The sequence below is a fragment of the Crotalus tigris genome, unplaced genomic scaffold, assembly GCF_016545835.1.
Source record: "Crotalus tigris isolate CLP2741 ecotype Arizona unplaced genomic scaffold, ASM1654583v1 scf7180000022411.5474196:2289641, whole genome shotgun sequence".
In the NCBI taxonomy this organism is placed as follows: domain Eukaryota; kingdom Metazoa; phylum Chordata; class Lepidosauria; order Squamata; family Viperidae; genus Crotalus; species Crotalus tigris.
In genome coordinates, this window is record NW_024099112.1 from 549,936 (window position 1) to 574,435 (window position 24,500).

The window sequence follows — 24,500 nt, forward strand, 5'->3', positions numbered from 1 at the left end:
AATGAATAGCATTATAGTATCACAGCAAGTATCATTGAACTCAGTATCTGTCATTTATCCAAAAATTACCATGACAATCTTTTTGTTCTGGTTTTTCCGAAAGTATCATGCCTTTTGCAGTCAATAGCCAAATTCAAATACTATGGAGAAGCAATGTCTTTATGAGGGTTCTTTTTCTACTGCACTCTTTTCTGCTTACCCCAGGGTGTGACATACTGCGACTTTTTTTGCCATTGCTGGCAATGGGGTGAGCACGGTTTTGCTATGATGCATCCGGTCCGCAGGCCCGGCAGTTTGACAACCCTGACTTACCCAAACACCATTTTAAAGGCAGAGGGATTGTTCTCTCCAACACTGAGCAATACATATTCAAATAAAGGCAATTTTAGTCTGAAAAAAAGTACTTAAAAGCACTTTGGGCTGCTCACATTGATTTCCACCCAATATTCTTTTGAGGAAATTATTTCACACAACTATTATTTCTGAGCCTCTGCAAACAGAACACATATAAAAATATGACATGTACAAGTTCACAACCAAAACTGATCAGTCTACAGCAATTGGTTTTTAATCTAAGCAAAATACAGGCCCTCTTAAAATATTGCATTCGTATGCAAGTTTCTTTACTTACATTGTCCCCTTCTTCCATTTAATTGGAAAATTTTCACTTATAAGTAACCAGGTAAACTAAAAATAATGGCCATGACTATCATATTATTAACGTAATCATGTAAAATATAATTGGGAATTTTTTTCTTCTTCTGATTTGCGAGGTTGGAAGGTCTGACAAGGGCTCCAGGACTCAAGGCCGCACAGGCAAGCATGGGAAATGCGGGGCTCTCAAATGTGGCACCAAAAGTAAATCAGCAGTTGGTGACGGGGTAGAGAGGAAAAGCCCAAGCAGCTTTGGACCCCAAGGGGTGGAAAGAGGAGCAGGAGGTCTCTCAGTGGGTGGGAGAAGCCTTTGGTGGCTGAACACAGTGGTCTCATGCCACACTAGGCCCCTCATTGCCTTCCCCACCCTGAGACACCTCGTGTGCCTTAATGACCCACACATTTGATTAGTGAATGCATGGGCAAAAGCAGGGAGTGATTGCGTTCAAGTTACACCATTCACTCTTATGAATTCTCGGGTTACGAATGTAATTGGCAGGCTCCATTACATTCATAACTCGAGGACTACCTGTAATGTCATAGCTAAATTCATCTTTTACCCAAAATGAACTCTAGTCAATATTTTATTTAACTTCCTATAATCCTAACAAAAAGCAAATGTCACCCCTTTATAGCACTGATGGTGCTACCTAGTTGGGTAATGAAACATCTTCAAATAAACAACCAAGCTCAGAGAATACCAAGCATCCAACAAAAAGCTACTTGAGATTAAGTAAACCATTTTGTGCAGTTTCAATTCTAAATAAAAATGTTTTGAATACTCTAAAAGATATATGCCATAATGTTACTTCTCAATTGTTGTTCTTTCAACTGATAACTAGATCATGCTATTTAAGCAAAGGCCTACTTCACACATAATATTAAGCCATAATATAGTTGTTTGTTCTTTAGCTTAGCATCAAGTAGAAGCCTATCCATTATGGCCTAGCTGCAATATGTGTAACTAAATCACTATGGCTTATTAAGCAAACCACTTAAAAAATCCTAGCTAATTCATAAACCAAATTCATGGATATTTCATACATACAGTATCATACCATTTTACTTTCATATATGACCATTTCTAGAGGAATCTTTGCCTACATCCTCATATAATTATCTGATTAAGACCCATACCCCATACTAGCTCCTCCTTGAGTTTCTGAATGAAAAGCAGAATACAAATATAGCAAGTAAATATGAATAGAAAATAACTAAACTCAACAAATAACCAGAGGTGAAAATAAACATTTTCTTTTGAACTGGTATTAGGGAAGATACTTTTAGTTTTTACCCAACTATTTGGGGGAAAAAACATTGGACAGAAAAACTAGCAGTGACCAAAATCATAAATTTCCTTAAATTCCATGCAGAAATAAACTACTCAGTAAAGAATACATGCTGTAAAGTTAACTGTACAATAGAAAATGGGATAATTTAAACAAACAAACAAACAGGGTTTGGGGAAAGATGACTGGGAAATTATGAATATAATTTAACTCACTTGGGTATTCTTTAAAGAGAATTAGGATTGAACAAGAGCTATGCTAATTGGATTACAAATTATCTGATGTTAAGATGAGATTCCATTATCCATTGTCATAAATGGAAGTAAAAGTTAGTTATAATATTTCCCTCAAGATGTATAAAAATTCCAATGGGGGGGGGAAACAAGGCGTTTAACTATGGAGTATTTTTCTATTTTGTTTCTGAGAAATATGTCTAGCAGTTGTGCATATTGTAAAAAGGTAGCTAAATCAAATTGAAATTATCTAAATACTCCATACCCATAGCATATTTGTTCTATTTCTCTTTGTTGTCATATTTGATGTTCTTTGGAAAAAAACTGGGAAAAGTATTAGTTTTCACATACTCTGAATACAATGGATGATGGTCTGGGAAGAGGTTACTCACAAACTGCTGCCAACAGTCTACTATTTTGTAGCCACACTAAATGAACCCCTTGTTGTTTTTCTCAGAATGTCAGGCCGAGTGCTGTGGAACCTAAAAACTCATCAGTGGTATGAAAATTGGCTGATTTGGTTAGAATTTACATGGATGTACAAGTTAAAAAGGAATGCCTTGTAGTGGCTTCATATACAGTAGCAGCTCCATATTAGCTGCTGTGAGAAATCTGAGACAATACTGATTCTCTGAGGTAAATACTTACACATTTACAAATAAGCTCTGCATATATGCAATACATTTACAGATTGGAAGCATAATGTGTAAATGAAATCTTCAGAAAATGGAAATGCAAGGAATCCTCTCTAATTGTAAAAAGCTTCAATATTTTATGTATATGAAGATTTTCAGTCACGGTTGTCCCAAAGGTGCTTTTTCAAAAGGCAACTGGATTTTGTTTTTTGTTTTTTTGTTTCTTGCTTGAAGATGTTTCGCTTCTTATCCAAGAAGCTCCTTTAGTTCTTCAACCAAAAAAACAAAATCCAGTTGCTTTTTGAAAAAGTATCTTCAATATTTTATGTCACCATCCAAGACTATTTTTCGTTCCAGAGAACATTCACAGTGTTCAATGTGGATCTATACCAAGTGCCTCAACCATTAGGCATTTCATCCTTTCATCCTCTATGGTTTGAACAATCAGTTTTCCAGTAATTATCTTGTAAGTGACAATATTCCCTTCTTTGTACTCAGTCTTCATGTTAGTCAAATCAATTTCTCTTCCAAGCTTAATGTTATCTTCAGCTGGTGAAACTTTTATCTCCTCCTGATCAGAGATCAACTGCAAGTACATAAACTTCTGTACTTGCAGTATTTCATTCATAAAACATGTATTAAAGAAAAGGGATCTTCTGTACATACAACCTAAGTATATAATCATGTCAGTTCAGTTTTCTACAGTGCTTCTCAGATGAATGTCTAGTTTTGAATGTGTATCTTCTTCAACATCACTCAAAACATAGTCCACTTTCATATCAAATGGAACAAAATAAGAATCCAATTTTGCTTAACTATGATGATTGTGCTAGTGCAAACATGTCAAACTCGTGACATCACGCAACGTATTGGGATGGTTTTGTCATTGCCAGCAATGGGGTGGGCGCAGCTTCTGGATGACGTGTCCGGCCTGCGGGCCGGCAGTTTGACACCCCTGTGCTAGTGCATTAATATCTGCAAAGCACAGTTAGATAGTAGGCAGATTTACATTTGTTTGGTTTCAGTTATCTGATACCAGCATTTATATCAAACATGAAACAGAAGAATTAGCACCAAATGATGAAGAAATCAACAATAAAAAACTCACAAGTATTACAGAAAATTGATCTTTAATATCCTGCATTTTAATCTGAGGTAATGTTTTGCAACTTGTTTCATAAAAGGCAATTTATCTGTTTTGATATTATTTTCACATCAGATCTTTATGCTGCAATTTTATAGAACATTGCTATTTGTTGCAAATACGTAAAGAATAACTTTCACAATGTAACTTTCTAGGGCAGGTGTGAACTGACGACATCCTTCTAATTGCATTAGAAGCTGTGGAAGTGCAGTGCTGCTGGTGCTTTCAGTTTGGAAATAAGTCCCCAGACATTGGTGCTGTAGTTACAATTAGCAACCATTCCATTCATAAATGTTGAAGCTCACTATGATTAGAAATGATTTAGAGGAGATTATGCCACAATTACCAGATGGTTATAGAGTTTGCAGCAATGGCTCTATTTGCATATACTTTACTCTGACATTTTGGAAGGAACAATCCTCAACTATATACTTTTGAACACATTTTGTGAAGGAATGGACATGAATCCAGGTTCCTCAATCCTGAAATAGCAACAGTGATCAGTTTGTTACCAGCAAATTGGCCACAGACATCAGAAGGGCAGTTTGCAGCAATCTTAAGGCTCATTGACAAGCATTTAATTATCTAGTACAATAAGATTTTTTTAACATTCTTATTATCTTTTCATATGTCTAGAAGAGAAACCATTATAAATATATGTGGCTGAGCATATTTCTTTCACACAGCCTCTTCAAGAGTAACCAAATTCTCTTTGTTTTCCATAAACTTCAGATGGTATTTATAATGTGGTGCTGTTCTGATCTTAGTAAGAAGACAAGAGGGCCTCATAGCAAGGAAAGGCCACTGATACAGCAATCTGGAGAGCTCCGTGAAGAAAATGCTGTAATAAAGATCCAAACAAATTCCAATATTTTGCTTCTTCCAGAACCATTTACTTTTATTTAGTTCTGCTCCTTACGCAAGATTTTAAAATACTGTCCTTTAGTTTGAATTGCTGCTCAGTTAAATTTCTCCAGATTGATGCCAGTATCAATTGGTTTAGCACACAGACGTATGTAGAGCCTTATAAGTTCAGCCTAATATTTCCTGACCCAACTAATCTAGTTGGCTTCTCCAATTGAGTTGGGCTGAATGTAGTTCAAGATGAGAGTCATGAAAACTCTTTTGATATTCAGGAATGTTACACAGCTGCTATGCTTTAGTTTCATACTTAAACCTACACTGTGTGCTATCAAACCTCTTTCAATTCCACTCTCATGATTTTTCTTTTATATAAAACCTGCTGAATTTCTATAAAAACTGTCCTATAAAAGTAACTATTATCAGCTTCTGGCTACTGCAGAACAGAAGATAACATTTTTTGCATTTAAGTGATACCCACTAATACTGTTACAAGAAATACCTGTACACATGCTTATGAGGCTTAAAATTTTACATAATGCAAATTAGTAATCCTTGTCAAATCAAGCATATTTTAATTTTAATCATACAAACAACATAAGTGAAACAAGTTATCAGCACTGCCAATATCTACAGTCAATAAAAGGAAGACCAAGCAGCAAAGGTTTGAAATATAAAACTATGAGTTATCTGAATTTCTCTCAAAATCAGCAACTCCTTCATAAATAAACAACCAGTTTACATATCCAGAAATGTAACACGAAGGCGTAAACTTTTCTCCATCATGGCTTAATACCACTAAAAACATAAAGGAGGTTCATATCATTTTGGAAGTTTATGAAACATTTTAAAAGGAATTGCTTCACAGCAACATTGGGAAACTGGGTTTTATCTCTGCTTCTGTCATCAAGTAACTGTAGGGCAACAATCTGTCTTATTCAGTTTTTACCAAATTTGATAAGGGAATAATGTTGGACAAATAGGCTAATATTCATGTCCCACTTAGACTTTCAAGTCATTATGCAAAAGAATCTCACAGAAAAGCAAGCTTTAGTGAATCCAGTTACTGATCACAAATAGAATTTTATTTATTTATTCTGTTCAAACCCTTGTATGTGACATTCAACACAAGATATTACCGCCAAGTCAACCAAAATAGAATTAGATCTCTTTCATATGTACAGAGGCTAGGACCTGCTCTCTAGTAAAACATGCTATGCATGGGCAATCTTACAGTTTAAGGTACAGCCACAGATATCCATGATGATGCTAATCATGGAATATATCATCATGCATATGGTATTTTTATGTACTTGTGCATTGCGATCTCGTACAATTAAACCATGGCATTTGCATGTTAACATCACCACGCACATGATTGTATCCCTTGCCCCCCCATGGACATCCATGGGCAAAGCCAATTAGATTTTTTTCCCCAGCTGATCATCAACAAACAATTTCCATAGCACTGTGATTAACTACAATGAGCAACAGAGAAAATGAAATGGAAAACAGGTACTATAATTCCGTTAAAATTCCATTTAATTTCCCTCACACAGAGAAAAACATGAAAGGAGCTTTAATCAGTTATATGATTCCAAATTAATAACAATTAATTGTGATAGTATCTATGAATTTTGTGAAAAGTATAAATATGCTTCTAATAGTCAGATCCTGCAACATGCACTGCAAACATATTTTCTAGCAGTATAGTAATATAACATGAAAATGCATGAAATAGCCTTGTAACTTTGCATTATCACTCCTATCTACTGTATTTCAAAAGGTTCCTTATTTATATGTGTAGATGTATGTACAGTGGAAGAGTTTCTCTATTCAATTATCCTCTGGAAGAATTTCCCCAGGCACTGGAATTTTGGAAACTCTTCCAAAGGAACAGAAAAATGCACCAAGATAATTTCCTTGACAAGCTTAATTCAAGGATGTTGCACTAATGCTCTTCTAGGATAAACTCAGCTATACCAGTAAAGTCTCATCATATTCAAAGTCCACTAGAAGAAAACTACTGCCAGGCAAGCAGCTAAATGAGCAATTAGACACATAAAAGCATCCAGAGCCATACCAACCTGGATTTCTTGGGCTTGGCTTTGGAGGAAGTCTCTAAGATGTTCTTCTTCTCTTTGGACTCCTTTGGGACTTTAGGCTCCCGAGGCTTCCTCGGTTTCTTAGCCCCTTCCTGCTTGGGCTCCTTGGGCTTTTTGGGCTCCTTGGGCTTTTGGGGATCTTTTGGTTCCTTAGGTTCTCTTTTCCTCTTTGGTTTGACTTCTCTCTCATTGCCCATCTCTTGCTGCCCCAGCTCTTTTTTCTTTCGTTTCTTTTTTACTCCAGTACCCCCACCCCCATCGTCCTGCATCCCATTATGGCAGGTTATCATATTCTGCACAATCTCACTGGGTACCTCCACAGATAGCACATTTTGATGGTCCTTATGGGCCAGGCTCACACTGGCCAAGTCAGAGATCGTCACCAAGTCACTCAAATCTTCCTGATCTGGACTTCCATCAAAAGGGGACTGTGGCTTGCATTCAAAAGTGATGGAGGCATCAGACATTGGGGAATGACTCAACACTTTAAAATTTGGCAGCTATATATATATATATTAAAAAAGAAGAAAAAGAAATATCATTTTAAATAGAATTATTTAGCAGCATATAATGAAGTAAAGAAAATACATTATTTTTCAAAAAACTGTTTCACAAATATTATTTGGAATAGGGTAACAGTAAACTTCAGTCAGTACTCTACCTTAACTCTGGAGTATATATCCAGATGTTAGACTACTTAGCTCATTACTTTGTCTAATCTTAAAATTTGTGTGAGATGAGGATGTATGAGAATAAGATCCATTTCTCAACAGCTTTAACTGCTTCACAGCAGAAACTAATAAACATGTATGCCAGATCCTCCTGAAAAAGAATCAGGGTTACCTGCATATCAAAAAGTTTATAAACTGCCCTATTCGGGATTCTAATTAAACACTGAAAGATATTATATATGATGTAGCTTCTTGCCCATTTACAATAAAGAGGAATAACATCTAGAATTTAGTGAAAGATTACAAGTTATGCCCATAAACAATTTTAGTTTAGCAACCACAATTGGAACTGGCAATTCAGCAATAAAACGAAGTACTGTAGTCACTAAGTGAAACTGCTACTGGTCTTATAATTTTACTTCAGCTTTCCTTTGCTTTATAAACCTGCAAAGGTTGTAAATGCGAGGATTTCTCATGTAATTACTTTTTCATCACTGTCGTAACTGCAAGCAATCACTAAATAGGCAATGCTAAACAAGGACTATCTCTGCATATCTGTTGTTAACCTATTTCCATCCTCCACCCTGCTTCAATATTAGCAAGAACTTCAAAAATCCACTCAGTATTGGTACGTATAAGAAGTATTAAGCAAAATTAAAATATAAATTTGGTATTATGGTAAAAGACACGGCTCATCCACTATCAATACCTTAAAATGCAGTACTCTGTAGTTTAACCCATGGGTCGGCAATCCGCGGCTCCGGAGCCATTTGTGGCTCTTTGAGCCTTCTCCTGCGGCTCTCAGTCTCCTTCGCCATTTGCAGAGAAACAGATAGATAGAGAGAGGCACTTGCACTGCACTTCCCTTCCCTCCCCCCCCCCGTGTGTGTGTGTGTGTGTGTGTGTGTGTGTGTGTGTGTGTGTGTAAAAAAGAGAGTGGCCTCATGCTGTTCTCGGACAAGCTGACAAGCTTATTGAGCGGGGTTCCTGCCTTTGCTGCGTCGCAAATGGATTTCTAAATCAGGGCAAAGTCAAAAATAAGTAATGTTGCTCTTGAATGCATTTAGCAATATTAAAGGTAAAGGTTTCCCCTGTTCAGTCATTTCCAACTACAGGTAGTCCTCAAGTTACAACTACAATTCAGCCCAAAATTTATGTTGCTAAGTGAAAAATTTGTTAAGTGAGTTTTGCCCCATTTTACAAATTTTCTCGCCACATTTATTAAGTGAATCACTGCAGTTTTTAAATTAGTAACTTGGTTGTTAAGTGAATCTGGTTTCCCTACTGACTTTGCAAGTCAGAAGATTGCAAAAGGAGATCACATGACTCTGGGACGCTGCAGTCATCATAAATGTGAGTCAGTTTTCAAGTATCCGAATGTACTGTAAATCATGTGACTATGGGGATGCTGCAACAGTCCTAAGTGTGAAAAACAGTCATGTTACTTTCTTCAGTGCCATTGTAAATTTGAACAGTCACTAAAAGAACTGTTGTATGTCAAGGATTACCTCTATAGGAGGCAGTGCTCATCTCTGTTTCATAGCCAAGTGAGCCAGAATTGTCCAAAGACATTTCCATGGTCATGAGGTCAGCACGACTATACGCCGAGGTGCATAGAATGCTATCACCTTCACATCTAGTTATCTACTTGCATTTGCATGCTTTCCAACTGCTAGAATGGCAGGAGCTGGGGCAAGTAATGGTAGCTCACCCATTTCAGGGCACTCAGGTCTCAGATCTGGGCTGTCAGCTTTCCAGCTGATAAGCTCAGTGTCTTTAACTGCTGAGCTTCTCATGACCATACTAATAGGAAATGCAGTGTGTAACAAGCACATACTGTATGTGTGTATGTATATATGTATGTATGTATGTATATGTGTGTGTGTTTGTGTAATATATGTAGGTATATATAGCATATACACATATATGCGTACATATATTACATACACACACACATATACACACACTTTGCTTTTTTAATTAAATTCTGGGCTTCCTCTTGGCTCAGCATTAACAAATAAATAAATCCACTCCCATAACAATTATTACACAATTATATCATAAGAAGTGAGGTTTAGAGTTGATATCTTGTTATTATTTTCTTGTATTTTCAAGTACCAATGAAAACTTTCTGAATTCTCTTGTTTTTCCATTTCTTTTTCTTGAAGCGTACTGTGTTACAGAGTTGCCTTGAACCGTGAGATAGGTGGTAAATAAACTGAACATAAGATCAACAGCTAATTGACAAGATGATTCTGGAAAACTGCAAGAGAAGGAAGACCAACTTGACTGTAGCATGGATTGATTAAAAGAAAGCATTCAACTCTCCCCCATATGATTGAATAATCAAGTGCCTAGATATAATAGGAGTCAGTAGAAACATCAGAAGCTCTGTGAAAAGATCAATGACACAGTCCTCATCAACGGTAATAGACTGGGAGAGGCTAATATCAAGAGAGGAATCTTGCTACTGTTTGTCATTGCACTGTTTTCTCTGTCAACAATACTGAATAATTCAGGCCATGGCTATCAAACATCAAAAACACCTTCCATCTTCCTTTACATGGACGATCTGAAGCTGTATGAAAAAACACTACTGTAATAGAATCACTGCTCAACACGGTCCATATATACAGCCAAGATATTGCAATTGGAGTTCGGACTGGACAAATGCTCACCATCAAACAGGGAAAAATAGTGAAAACTGAAGGAATCAAGATGCTTTATGGAAATAACATCAACATCTGGATGCAGATAATCATTACAATACCTGGGTATCTTTCAAGCTGACAAATCAAGCACACTGAAGCCAAGTAGAAGATTAGAAGTGAACACATCAAGAGAGTAAAGAAGATCTTAAAGTCCAAACTCAGTGGAGGAAATACCATTAAGGCAATTAACACCTAGGTAATTCCAGTCATTAGAATAATGGACTCAAGAATGGAATAGTGGTCTCAAGCAGAACTCAATTTCCTGAATAGGAAGATCAGAAAAATAATGACATTGAATCAAGACCTTCATCCTCACAGCAATGTTGACCAGTTCTACTTACCAAGAAAAATAAGTGGGTGTGGACTATTGCGAGTGCATCAAATGATTGAAAAAGAAAAAAGGGTATTGGAAGAATATCTGAAGAATGGTGAAAAAGATGCACTGAAGCTAGTATATCAGGAAGGCTTACGGAGTACTGGAGAGGCCAAACTGATCTGTAAGAAAGACCAAATGAAGAAAAGAGACATAGGAAGACAAAGCATTACATGACCAGTGCATTAAAAAAACATAGCAGGCAAAGCAAATAATAACAAGACCTGGCAATGGCTAACAGCACAAAAGTTTTAAAAAGAAGACAGAAGGGCTAATTTGGCTTCACAAAACCAAGCCTTAAGAACAAACGCATACAAAGTCAGAATTAAGACAACAGCAACCATAGCAAGTGTCACTTCTGCAAGGAAGCTGAAAAAACAGTGGACCACCTGATTAGCTGCTACAAGAAGATCTCACAGAATGATTACAAACAACGGCACAATAAAGTAGCAACACTAGAAGATCTGCAAGAAATATCATTTGCCTACAAGCAAGAACTGGTGGGATCATAAAATAGAGAAAGTCGTAGAAAATGAAGAAGCTAAAGTGCTCTGAATTTAGAATTCAAACTGACAGACACCTGCAACATAACACCCCAGATTTAACGCTTGTTGATAAGAAAGTCTGGATGTGCCAGTTCCTGGAGACAGCAGAAGAGAAGAGAAAGAATGGAGAAGATAAAGAAAATACAAAGACCTGCAAATAGAAATAGAACTACTGTGGCAAAAGAAAGCAAAAGTAATACCAATAGTAATAGGTCCCTATGTGCAATCCCAAAACAATTGGCAATTTGTCAATGCCAATGAACACCATTGGCATTGACAAATTCACCATCAGTCAATTGCAAAAGGCAGCTTTACTAGGAACAGCTTAAAATGATAGCTATAACACTATCAAACATCAACATCTGCCTATCTCGGGTCTTGGGAAAGACTCGATAAGTGAATAAAAATTCCAAATCCAGTCTGAACACCTTGCTCATTTTGCGCAAACCATAATAATAATAATAATCCCCCAGTGAGGAACTACCTTGACATCGTTGTGGAGCTTGTGTTCTCTGACGAAAATGAGAGCTATTGGCCTTGATGGCAGTGTGACTGAAGGCCACTTGTTGGAGACTAGTGGGCTTCCTTGTGCTATTGATTGGCCTCTGTCAGAACATATTGCTGGACTTAATGACTAGTGGTCCAATGCAGCAGGATACTGTTTATATTCTTGTGTACTGACAAAAAACATTATCAAAATTCTTATTTGTAACTTTGAAAGCTACCTCTATTCAATTGCTGCCTTATTGGACTATATAAGCCAACAATCTAACATACTGCAAGACTACTTGAATGCTCACCTTAATTTTATTAAAAGTCAGAGTAAGAGTATTCCTGCACATGTTCATAACTAAAGTTCCTTCTGTGATTATAAGTTACTCTATGAAAATGTATTTGTATTTCTTACCAACTCTCAATTACTCTGTTCCTGTTGCATTATTAATTCTCCTTGGTTTAGGAAAAGCTATTTTTGGTTAATTTTACATGATTGTATATGGTCATCAGTAATCTAAAAGAAAAATTAATGGCTGAATTAATTTTAAACAGCACAGTCCTATTGAGAAATAAATTTTACTTAGTTAAACCTATTTCTATAGTAGGATACATAATTGTTCGTCAGGGAGATAAATCTAAGTGGACACTAAGAGTTGACAATAACTTGATGGTATGTAATCAATCAATGCATGATTGCATACATAAATTGCTTTTGTATGGTTCAGACATATACTGCTTGCTGTTTACAGTCATTACAGAGTTGAGCACCATAAAAGTTTAAAAACAAGGTTATGTCCATATCTAAAAATTATAGCCCTTAAAATATTTTCCTTAAAAATTTTATGAATATAAAAATGTTTAAAAGTTAATAAAATTTGTAATTAAATTCTGTTTTATATACTGCTGCAGTTCTTTTTCTTTTACTTTTTCTATGCTTGCTCATTTTCTATTCCAGATATGCTGCATAAAATACTTTTCTACATAAGCATGTGATTTTTTTTGCAAATTTGTTTGTATAAACAAAAAAACCCCAAACTGTTGCAGACGTGCTAACATTTATATTATATCACTATAGAGATTCTTTAACAATCAGATTTTATGAAATGGACTCAGATCCCAAATATTTCAGACTTCCTTCAGGAAAGAAAAAGTAAAGATGCCAGGAGTAGAACTACTGTACAAACGCTGAACTACTATTCTTCCTACCATGTAGTTAATACTGCCTAATGTAGTTAGAAGCCACTAAAGTTATTAGTGCTTTCTGATTACAATAACATCTAAATTTCTCTTCAAATGCAGTATGCAATTTATCTATGGGATTTTTATTGATTAGATTTTTTTTTGTATTCCGCCTTTATTACTTTATAAGGAATTCAAAATGGTGAACTTACATAATACTCCTTCCTCCTTCTACTTTCGCACAAGTAACCCTGTGAGATGGATGGGGCTGAGAGAGACTAACTAGCCCAGAACCCTCAGTCGGAATATGGTAAGCTAACATTATTAATGATATTTCTTCTTCTTTTTTCTCCTTCTCCTTTCTCCAGTACAGGAGATGGATAATCCACGGATGGGTTTTCTCTGTCTGCCTGCTCTTGAGACCAAGTAGCCAAAGCTTGACACGCCCCCACTTCCTGTGGAGCCCATTCTTAACTTGGTCTCTGCTCGGAGAAGACTCGTTTTGGCGTGGCTCTCAGCTTATCAGGTTAGACAAGAAATCCATTGATTGATTATCCCTTGATAATTGGCTTCCCCTTCCCAAAAAATTTCCACCTATAGGAATTTAACCACAAAATTTTCTGGGGATCAGTCCTGATCTCAAACCTAAAATTAAAAAGGGGATTGGTGGGGAGGGAAATTTCCCCACAGATATCAGCCAGCCCCAGGGCTCTGGGGGGTGAAAAGGGGGGGAAGAAGGCATCAGCAGAGACTACTTGCTGAACCTTTTCCCCAACCACTAAGTTTTCCTTGGGATCATCCCTGATCCTATATTAAAATTGAAAAAGGGGGTGTGGGGGGGGAAAACTCCCCACGGATCCCAGTCAGCCCCAGGGCTCTGGAGGTGAAAAAGGGGGGGGGAAAAGGCATCAGCAGAGACCACTTGCTGAGCTTTTCTCCCCAACCTTCCAAGGGATTTTTTCCTCAAATTGGGGGAAAAAATAACAATCTCCAGGTCCGGATTCAAACTTGAATTCGGATCATCGGAGATTCCCTAGCAGCCCAGGGCAACCGCGGGCGCCATTTTAGTTGCCGTTTTCAGACAACAAAGGCAATCCCTGACTGGGATTCCCTTAAAACGTCACAGCGCGCCAAATTTAAATCCCCGGGCACAAGCAGCTTCTGGGAGGCTGCGGAGCTTATCTTCAGAGGGAAACGAAGCACAGGAAGGGAGTAAGCCAACCAAGAAACGGAGGCTAGAGAACCCTCCTGGGATCTGCAAAGCCCTTTTTCAGGGAGAAACGAGCTGTGGCTGCCATCTCTTGCAGAGAAAGGCAAACCGAGCTTAAGGAAGCTCTACATCATATCTGGAATCACTGATAGAGGCGGAATAGGAGCACACAACCAGCGCTCCACCCCCGATACACACATATAATAATAGGACAAAATATAATAATAATAAAAATAGATACATAAATTTTAAAAATAATAATAATAATTTAAAAAAAAAATTTTTTTTTAAAGCTAAAAATTAAGCGACTGCAGGGCCAACAGGCCTAAAGACAGAACACACAATATTATCATCATCACCATTATTGTTGTTGTTGTTATTATTATTATTATTTTATTATTGTTGTTCCTATTATTAGTATAATAGTAATAGTATTAATAAGAATAAATTCCGCTCTAGGTGACCGCCATTTGATACCTGCTGTGTATTAAGTCAGGCCTACAGACCCTTTTGAGGTCGCCACTGATATTTTTTGCCTCCCTTTTCCTTTTTCTACTGGTGCACGTTGCCTGGTCACCTAAGGCCTCCGGGCGGAACCCAAAGAGTGGTTCCAAACGTGCCTTCGGTACCTCCCTCAGCTACCGTGACCTTAGCCCAGAGAGAATATTTTTGTTGTGGTCGGGTGATCAGGGGAACAGTCCTGGTACTTGTTCCAATTTCGCTCCCGCCAATACTTGCCTGCCTGAGCGTCTTCTCAGTTTTTCTGGGACTGCTCAAGCGGAATGGAGGGACCCTCGTTGCCTCAATCCATGAGCACGACCCCTCCACCTCCCAATTACGGCTGCAACACACCTTCTGACCAGAAGGCGGCAGGCAAGTGCAAAGCGAAGACAAAACACTCGCTCAAGAGGCCCTCCAAGTTGGCGGAAAAGCAAGCCAGCCGTAGGCACCAGGCCCTGGAGAAGGAGTTCTCCAGAGCGCAGAGGCAGGCCCAATTGGAATTGGTTCAAATAGCGGCCACCGAGATGGAATTACCATTGGGTCCATCCACATCAACCCAGAGCGCGTGGTCCATTCCAGGAACACCGCAACCACTGGATCCACCATCTACATCAGCCCAACAAACAACCACGGCGGCAGGCACAACCACTGAGTCCAACTCTCCACCTGCGGTCACCACACCCAAAGGTAATGACATAGGGGACATCTGGGCAGATGGACGGCTAGAGGCCCTATTAACCAAAGTGGTGGACCGAGCCCTAGCACAGCGCTCCGCCCACCACGACCAGGGGCCCTCCATCTCAGCCATGCCACACTCGGAACTCCCCTCAGAGTCCTCAGGCATTCAGGAACCCGTCTCCCCGGCCCAGTCCTCCATGAGTGGTTATTCTTCACCACAAGAGGAGGATCAACCTGGGATCTCTATGTCAGAGGATGAGGAACTTCCCCCTGAGCCCCCCTCAGGGGGATTATTTAATCCCAACCGCTTCCTCACGATACTACGCAAGGCCACAGCCATTGCGGACATGGGGACGGATCAGTTTTCTCAGCCGCAAGCGACACCGGCCACCACATCCAGACCCGTATTCGTAGAAAAGGTGACAACGCAACACCATATACCTTGCCCCGCCATTTTCCTGAAAGGGATCAAGAAGCCATGGGACTCTCCCGCTTCCTTCCCATCAGTGAGTGGTACGGACAAAAAATTATACAGCACTGCCACAGACCTCAATGAGGCCTTAGAAATTCCTAAAGTAGATGAAGCCTGGACCCCCTTGGTCTCCCAGACAGCCATGGCTGGGGACCTAGTGGAGGCCCTTAAGGCAGATGACAAAAAGTGGGAACAAGCCTTTCGCAAAACCCACCAGACAGCGGCATGGGCCATTAAAGCAGCCACCTCGGCCTCCTTTTTTGTCTGGGCCACCCTCACCTGGTTGCAACAACTACAAACCATAGTTCCTATGGAGGACATACGAACACACCAGGACCTGGCTAAGATGGTAGCAGCCACGGAATACGCTGCAGACGCAACGTTCCAATCGGCCATTTTTTCATCCAGATCCATAGCATCCAACATAATTGCCAGGAGAATGCTATGGCTAAAACACTGGCAAGCTGACACCAAGGCTAAGTGGCGGCTAGCGACCGCCCCTTACTCAAGCAACGGTCTGTTTGGGGAGGCCTTGGACCCCTATCTTGTAGAGAACAAAGACAAGCGGAAGGTCATGGCACACTTGAACAAAAGGTCAGACAAACGTACCACACCTTACTTTCGTAGGCAGTCCTTTCGCCAACCGACAACCACGCCTATCAGTCAGGCACCCAAGCCATTCACTCCCAGGCAGAACAAACCGTACGGCCGCCCCTACGACAGACCGGGGTTCCAGCCCAGACAACAAAACCAGTCGAGACGACCCTTTCGTGGAACGGGTCGTCCGTACCGGAAGACAAAATGACTCCTACATAGACCTACCCATTGGAGGAAGACTAGCTCACTTCTTCCACCAGTGGGAGCAGACCTCCACGGACAACTGGGTACTACAAACCATCCAGTCCGGGCTGTCCCTGGAGTTCCTGGTCACACCCCCAGACCGACTCATCAACTGCTCGGTCTCCAGGAACCCCACCAAACGCAAACTCATGCAGGAGGCCATCCAACACCTGTTGGACATTCAAGCAATAGAACCGGTCCCAGCGGAATACAGAGGCAGAGGATTTTACTCCATCCTCTTCGTGGTTCCAAAGACTTCAGGAGGATGGAGGGCAATCCTGGACCTAAAAAACCTCAACCGCTACATCACATACAAAAAATTCAAGATGCAATCCCTTCAGTCCATCCTGGGAAGCATCAGAGAAGGAGACTTCCTGGCATCGATAGACCTCACGGAAGCCTACCTTCACATCCCCATCCACCCAAACCACCGCCGGTTCCTACGTTTCTGTTACGGGGGAAAACACTTCCAATACAGAGCTCTCCCCTTCGGTCTATCTTCGGCACCCAGGGTATTTACCAAGATACTAGCAGCGGTAGCCGCCAAACTGAGAAAAATCCCAATACGCGTCCAATGTTACCTAGACGACATACTAATCCAAGCAACATCCCTACAGACAGCTCAGGCGGACGTAAGGACCGTCATTCGCGTCCTCCAATTACACGGATTCTCAGTAAACTTTCAGAAGAGCCAGACAGTTCCCTCGTCCAGGCTGCTGCATCTGGGGGCCATGATAGACACAACCAACTGTATGGTCTATCTCTCCCAAGACCGGGTGGCCGGCATCAGGGAACTGGCTTGCTGGGTTCACAGGCAACGTTCAGTTCCGATACTAACACTTTCCCAATTATTGGGCAAGATGGTATCGGCCATAGCCATTGTACCCTGGGCCAGGCTCCACCTACGGGAACTACAGTGGTTTCTGCTCCCGTACCAACGGCAGAACACCAGCGCATCCAACCACCTAGTCAGGGTCACGGCACAAATCCGCAGGGCGCTACGCTGGTGGTGCTCTCGGGCCGTGACCAAGGGGTCACCCTTCAAGGAACCAGTCAGAGTTACCATCACTACAGACGCCAGTCTGTATGGTTGGGGAGCCCATCTGGACTCCCAGTTTGTACAGGGACGTTGGTCCGCCACGGATCTGAGAAACAACATCAACTGGCTAGAACTCAGGGCTATCCACCTAGCCTTGCAACAATTCAAAGACAGAATCAGAGGCCACCACGTTCTAGTCCTAACAGACAACGTAGCAGCCAAGGCGCACATCAATCGGCAGGGGGGGACCAGATCAAAAACCCTGATGACAGAGTCACGACTCCTATTCAGCTGGGTAGAGCCCAATCTGAAGTCACTAAAAGCGGAACACATATCGGGGGTCAACAACCAGCAAGCGGACTTCCTAAGCCGCACCACAGTGGACCCTTCGGAGTGGGGGCTACACCCGAACTTGTTCCTAGACATCTCCCGCAAGTTCGGGTACCCGATCCTCGATCTGTTCGCATCATCAGACAATGCCCAGCTCCCCAGATTTTACTCTCGTTACTTCAACCCGCGAGCAGAGGGGACGGACGCTCTGAGAACTCAGTGGCCTCAGGGTCTGCTTTATGCCTTTCCCCCACTACCACTCATACCGGCGGTCATCCGAAAGCTGATTCAGGAGCGGGCAGAAGTGATCCTAGTAGCACCATATTGGCCACAGAGACCGTGGTTCGCCGACCTGATGAACCTGTCTCAGTCGCCCCCATGGAACATTCCCCCTCATCAAGTGTCCCTACACCAGGGAACCATCAGTCACCCGGAACCCCAATGGTTACAACTGACCGCCTGGCACTTGAGCGCCAGATAATGGCACAGGAACTATTCTCTCCCGGGGCCATTACCATAATTCAAGCTTCACGCCGTCCGGCAACAAACCGCATTTATGACTCCACTTGGAAAAATTTTTGCCTTTGGTGCAGGGAACGGCAGTTTGACTTACACAAACTCTACATCCCTCAGATAGTAGATTACCTCTTGGAGGGACTAGACAGAGGCCTCGCCCCCGCGACCATCCGCAGGCAAGTGGCGGCCTTGTCCACCCTCCTCACCTGCACGGATTCGGTTCCCTTAGCTCACCACCCCAGGATCCGCGCCTTTATCAAGGGCGCCTATAACACCAGACCTCCAGTAATTCACAGGTACCCGTCCTGGGAACTACCGCGAGTCCTTCACGCACTCACTCGGTCACCATTTGAACCATTGGCGACCGTTTCCTTGCGACACCTGTCGCTAAAGGTGGCGTTCCTGATTGCCATCACATCGGCCAGACGAATTTCGGAACTGGCCGCACTGTCAGTCAGAAACGACCTATGCATTTTCCACAAGGACAGGGTGGTCCTTAGGTTAGATCCTGCCTTCATACCGAAGGTGAATTCACTCTTTCACAGGACACAGGAAGTAATTCTCCCAAACTTCTGTCCAAATCCAACACATGACCGGGAGCGGCAGTGGCATACATTGGACGTCCGCAGAGCCTTGCGGCGTTATATAAAGCGTACAGAACCCTTCCGCAAATCGGAGGCCCTATTTGTGTCCTTCCAAGCGGGCACCTTGGGGCGGAAAGTTTCCGCGGGCACCATTGGAAGGTGGATCCGAAGCTGTATCGCAGAAGCTTACAATGTATCATCCCTGCCGCCCCCAAGTCATCTCACAGCCCATTCCACCCGAAGCGCTGCAACTTCGGCGGCATGGGCTACCCAGGCGTCAATCGAGGAAGTTTGCAGGGCCGCGACATGGTCCTCGCCTTCCCCGTTTATACGACACTACAAGATAGACCGCTTTGCATCGGCGGACGCCTCCTTTGGTAGGAGGGTCCTCCAGCAAGTTGTCTCAGAGATCAATCTACCGGCCTTATCTGTTTCCCACCCCTTGGGACAGTGAGGCTTTGGTACGTCCCATCCGTGGATTATCCATCTCCTGTACTGGAGAAGGGGCGTTGGTCTTACCTGAACGCCTTTTCTCAGTACGGAGATGGATAATCCACACCCACCCCAAGGCCAGCAGGCCGCTAGTAGGGAGCTGAGAGCCAATACCTTGTCAATCATCAGCCAATTCGCCCTCGTTAAGAATGGACTTCACAGGAAGTGGGGGCGTGTCAAGCTTTGGCTACTTGGTCTCAAGAGCAGGCAGACAGAGAAAACCCATCCGTGGATTATCCATCTCCGTACTGAGAAAAGGCGTTCAGGTAAGACCAACGCCCCGTCTCCTTCTTATGGGGACTTTAATATTTACTATAAATATTCCAACTTAGCTACAAGAACCTTGATAAACTTGATATTATATTTGCCAAACAAGGTATTATTTCAAATTAACATGTTAATAAGAAGACTGTCAGTTTAGAATATTCTGAAGCAATGTTTTGTTTAGGCCAAGAACGCATGTGCCATTATTGATGCAAAATATATACAACAGTTCAGAGTTTGTAGGAGGTGTTGTCAGGAATTCAAGAGTATCCATAGCAGGACCTAAGATCTGTGCTTCCCATCAGAAACTGTGTAAACAGTGTGCAAATACTGCACTTTAAAGACAAACTGTCAGGATAAGTAGACCTCAAAAATGTGACCTACTTCTTTAACCATTTGCCTGTATACTTGCAAAGTAGATGGAGCTCCTTAGGCAGTTTTGAAAAGCACTTCAAAAGAGGTCACTAAAATGTAATTAATCCACCATCCATAACAGAAATTATGACTAGCTTACCACAGGCCACGTAGCACCACACAATCCCAACAGATATTTAACTTGTAGGTTTAACACTGCACATATAAAGGCAGGAAGGATGCTGAGTCTATCATTCAGCTTTTTTTTTACATGTCTTTCTTCAATAGCAATTTGCATGACTAACTTGGAAAAATATGCACATGCAGAAAACATGGAAGGGGAGTAGGAATCATTGGAGGTTCCTGGAATGCAATCTGGCCCAGGGAATAATCGCTATGCACGATATCATCTTTCCCAGTAACTGGGAAAGGATGGCCAATGTCACTGATCAGTCCCAGCATATTTTGAGGACCAACTCCCGAATACTGTCCCGACGTTCCTGGGACAGATAGACCTGGCATTCTACCGTGTCTATGATGGCTCCTAGGTGTAATAGCCTAGTCGATGGAACTGTCTGGCTCTTTTGAAAGTTTACCGAGAACCCGTGGTCCTGGAGGACCTTTATCACCAGCCTGAGGTCTGACTGGGTGGCCGGGAGCGACGACAACTGGATTAAAATGTCGTCCAGGTAGCATTGGACATGGACCGGCACCAGTCTCAGATGGGCGGCAAGTACCGCCAGGATCTTGGTAAACACCCTCAGAGCCGAAGACAGGCCGAACGGGAGCGCCCTGTATTGATAATTGAACCTTAGGAACCGGCGGTGGTCGAGAAAGATGGGAATGTGGAGATATGCTTCCGTAAGGTCTATGGACATTAGGAAGTCTCCCCTTCTCACGCTGCCCAAGATGGACTGGAACATCTACATCTTGAATTTGCGATATGCAAGATGGTAGTTGAGACCTTTGAGGTCTAGGATCGCCCTCCATCCTCCTGAGGTCTTGGGGACCACAAAGAGGATGGAGTAGAATCCTCGACCCCTTTGACCTGCCAGCATCGGTTCTATGGCCCTTATGTCCAGAAGATGATGAATGGCCTCTTGCATGAGGCTCCTCTTTACGGGATTTCTTGGTTGAGGGCAAGAAATAAAACGCCCCGGTGGACTGGAGATGAACTCCAGGGACAGGCCGTGGTGAATGGTGTTTAGAACCCAGGCGTCTGTGGTGGTGACCTTCCACTGGTGAGCAAAGAGGGACAACCTGCCCCTTATGGGAGGGACCGCCCGAGAGTCATTTGGACCTCCTGAATGGGCGTCCCCCCCGAAAAGGCCGTTTGCCCTGGAATTGTTGTCTGGGCCTGGGACCCGATCTGTCAGCCGGGCGATCCTGCCTGGCTGTGAAGGGATGGGAGGGTTGTGTATTGCTGGGGCTAGCTCCTGACCGAAAGGACTGCCTGCGGGCGTAAGGGTAAGGTCGTCTGTCAGCCCACCTAGTGAGGTGGGTAAGTACCTTCCGTTTGTCCTTGTCCTCAGTCAGGTATGGTGATAAAGTTTCCCCAAATAGTTTACCACCCTAGTATGGGGTCGCTGCCAGGCGCCATTTGGATTTAGCATCGGTGTGCCAGTGCTTTAACCAAAGCATGCAACGTGCTGATACGATGGATGCCATGGTACTGGAGGAAAACCTGGCCACGTGTAGTGTTGCATCGGAAACATATTCCGCTGCCGCCACTAGCTTGCTCAGGTCCTGATGTGTACGAACATCCTCCGGGGGAATCCTGGCTTGGAGCTGACGGAGACAAAGGAGGGAGGACCTAGTGAAAAAGGATGCTGAAGTGGCAGCCCTGATAGCCCACGCCGCCGCCTGGTGAGTCCTGTGGAACGTCAGTTCCCATCTCTGGTCCTCCGCCTTCAGCGCCTCAGACATATCTCCTGAGATCGTGGTTGAGGACAGGAGAGGGGCCAAGGGCTCGTCCACTGTAGGCACCTCCAGCACGTCTGCCAAATCTGGAGCAATGCTGAAAAGTGTCTTTGTCGTTCTCACCTGGGAGGGGGAAGGTGCCAGGGAAGACTCACTGTTTCCGGACCTCATTGAGGAATAAAGGGGGACAAGGTACGTGGTGCTGAGTTACTACCGGTTCGGTGAACAGCGGATCCACTTCTGAATCGGGTGCAGGTGCTGCCGGGGTAGTCCGATCAGGGCCGATGTGGGCCGTAGAGCTAGCCTTACGAAGCAAGAGTAGAAAAAGTGAAGGGTTGAAAAGCCCGCCAAATGGCGGCGGATCCGGAGGGGAGTCCTCCTCCTCCTCCAACCATGGGGTGTCTAACGGTTGGTCATACTCTGGAGGGGATGAGGCCCTGCTGTATGAAGATTGGGATGAGGAGGGAGGCCCGTGGTATCCCGCTGGTGTTGACTGGGGAAGCGGAAGGGAAATCACCATATCAGCCCTGGGCATGTACGATGACCTGGCCACGAGAGCTCGGTCCACCACCTGAGCAATTAAGGCCTGAAGGCAATCCTCAGGGGGGAAGGTGTCAGACTCGGCTACCCTGAGTCTCGCAGCCGTGGGGGTAAAAGTTGCTTCTGGAGCCAGGCGTTGGGCCCGCAGTACAGGTAGCAATTGGGGGTTGGCAATGCCCTGATCTGGTCCAGGTGGAGTAAGAGAAGCAGGAAGTCCCGCTGGGTAGAGGTTGAGAGACCCAGTGGTAAATCGAAGGAGAAGGCCTTGGCTTGTTCGGTCCCAGCCCTGGCCTGCTTCTGTGCTTTGGAGAACTCCTTCTCCAAAGCCTGGTGTCTCCTGCTGGCCTGTTTCTCCGCCAATTTGGAGGTCTTCCTCCCAGAGATGGCCTTGGCCTTGGCCGAGATCCTATCTGCTACCTCCTGGTTGGAGGACCTGTGCCGCTTCTGGCCCGAGGAAGGAGGACAGGCGTCCCTGGGTTGGGAGGTTGTGTTGTCCGCCATCCTTGTGGGAGTTATCTCAGGGATGTTGAGAGGTAACTCAGGCGGATCGATTGGCAGGTAAAATCAAGGGCAGAGAATAGAAATGACCACCCTGCCCCCCTGGCCACCCAACCAGTAGGAATCCTAGGGTCCAGTTGCGATTACGGCCACGGCAAAGTCACCGGGGTGACGACAACCAGCTTGCTCGTAAGATGCATGGTGTTGCCAAGGCCAGCAAAGCAATAAATGGCAACACGGTTTGCACAGCGGGGGGGGGAATCTGTGGGACGGTAAGAGCTCGCGTGAAAACCCACAGTCTGAATCACAGCCCGCCAAATGGGGGCCAGGGACAACACCAGATTGAGGCCTAAATTTGGGTCCAGTGGCCTATGCAGGGATTCAGAAAAAAACCTTCCTGGGGGGGGTGTGTGTGACCCAGATTAGCCATTCACCCTCAGTAGTACCCCCAAGCGCTGCCAGGAGGGACCCCCTTTGTATTCCCCCCAAAGGTAAAGTGCTATCCAGGCCTATGGATCACTGAATGCAATCGTGAAGGCCGTCCAAGATGGTGGCCGCGGCCTTCACTGGCACCCCTGTGCCACTTATATAGAACATGAGGGAGGACTAAGTCATCCCTCCCCAATGATCCAGGGCCCCCTTGAAGTACGAGAGCGGCCGCAGCCGAGGGGAATCCCCCCTCCTTTCCCCCTTCTCCTGATGTGTTGGAAACGAGACGGCAGCGTCCACACGGCCGCAAAATGGCGGCCGCAGCAATTAGGGCCAGTTCTCCAGTGACTCCTCGTGGTTCCAGCCCATGCCAATGGAGAGGGAGAGGAGACGTTGGAAGAAATGAGAGTGTAACAGCTCTCAAACGCTGGCTGCAAGACCCGAAGAAAAAGGTAGAAAAAAGGAAAACAACCCGTGGGGAAAGGATGGAGCCGCTGGAGCAAAAAAAACGCCCAATTCGGGCGTCACACGGGCACTGGAGCTGCAGCTGCAATCTCCGGCGAAGGAAGAGGCCTGGGAGGGAGAGGAGGGGGGTGTTTTTACAGCGCTGATCCCAGCGCTGTCTGTAGAAGGGAAGGGAGAATGGAAAACTCCGTTCTGCCCAAGACTGAAGGAGAAGGAAAAAACCAGCAGTCAGACTGAGGCAGCACTAAACCCAGCGCTGCCCAGGCGACTATGGAACTGTGGAAAATCCACCAATGGGACTCTGATCTACCTGCCTATGAACCAAACTTGCACGTCTGTCCTGGGCGAAGATCAAGTCGAGATTGGGAGGTCCTAGTCCAGGACGGGCATGGCAGGTTTAGCTGACTTGATCTGATTGGGCAGGAAAACAGAGAAAACCCATTGGTGGATTCTCCATCTCCTGTGCTGGAGAA

At 43.6% G+C, this 24,500-nt stretch overlaps 1 protein-coding gene across 3 annotated transcripts in view; it reads right to left on the minus strand.

The window, feature by feature from the left end:
* The window catches only part of CHD6 (chromodomain helicase DNA binding protein 6), a 144,096-nt gene that overhangs the window by 61,288 nt on the left and 58,308 nt on the right, over positions 1-24,500 (minus strand). For all 3 annotated transcript variants that reach the window (XR_005553654.1, XM_039319138.1, XM_039319137.1), the window contains exon 5: positions 6,904-7,421. Coding sequence is in view for 2 of the 3 variants with exons in the window: in XM_039319138.1 (XP_039175072.1) it covers positions 6,904-7,421 (518 nt within the window). In the remaining variant the exon portion in view is untranslated. The remainder of the gene's footprint in view (positions 1-6,903; positions 7,422-24,500) is intronic.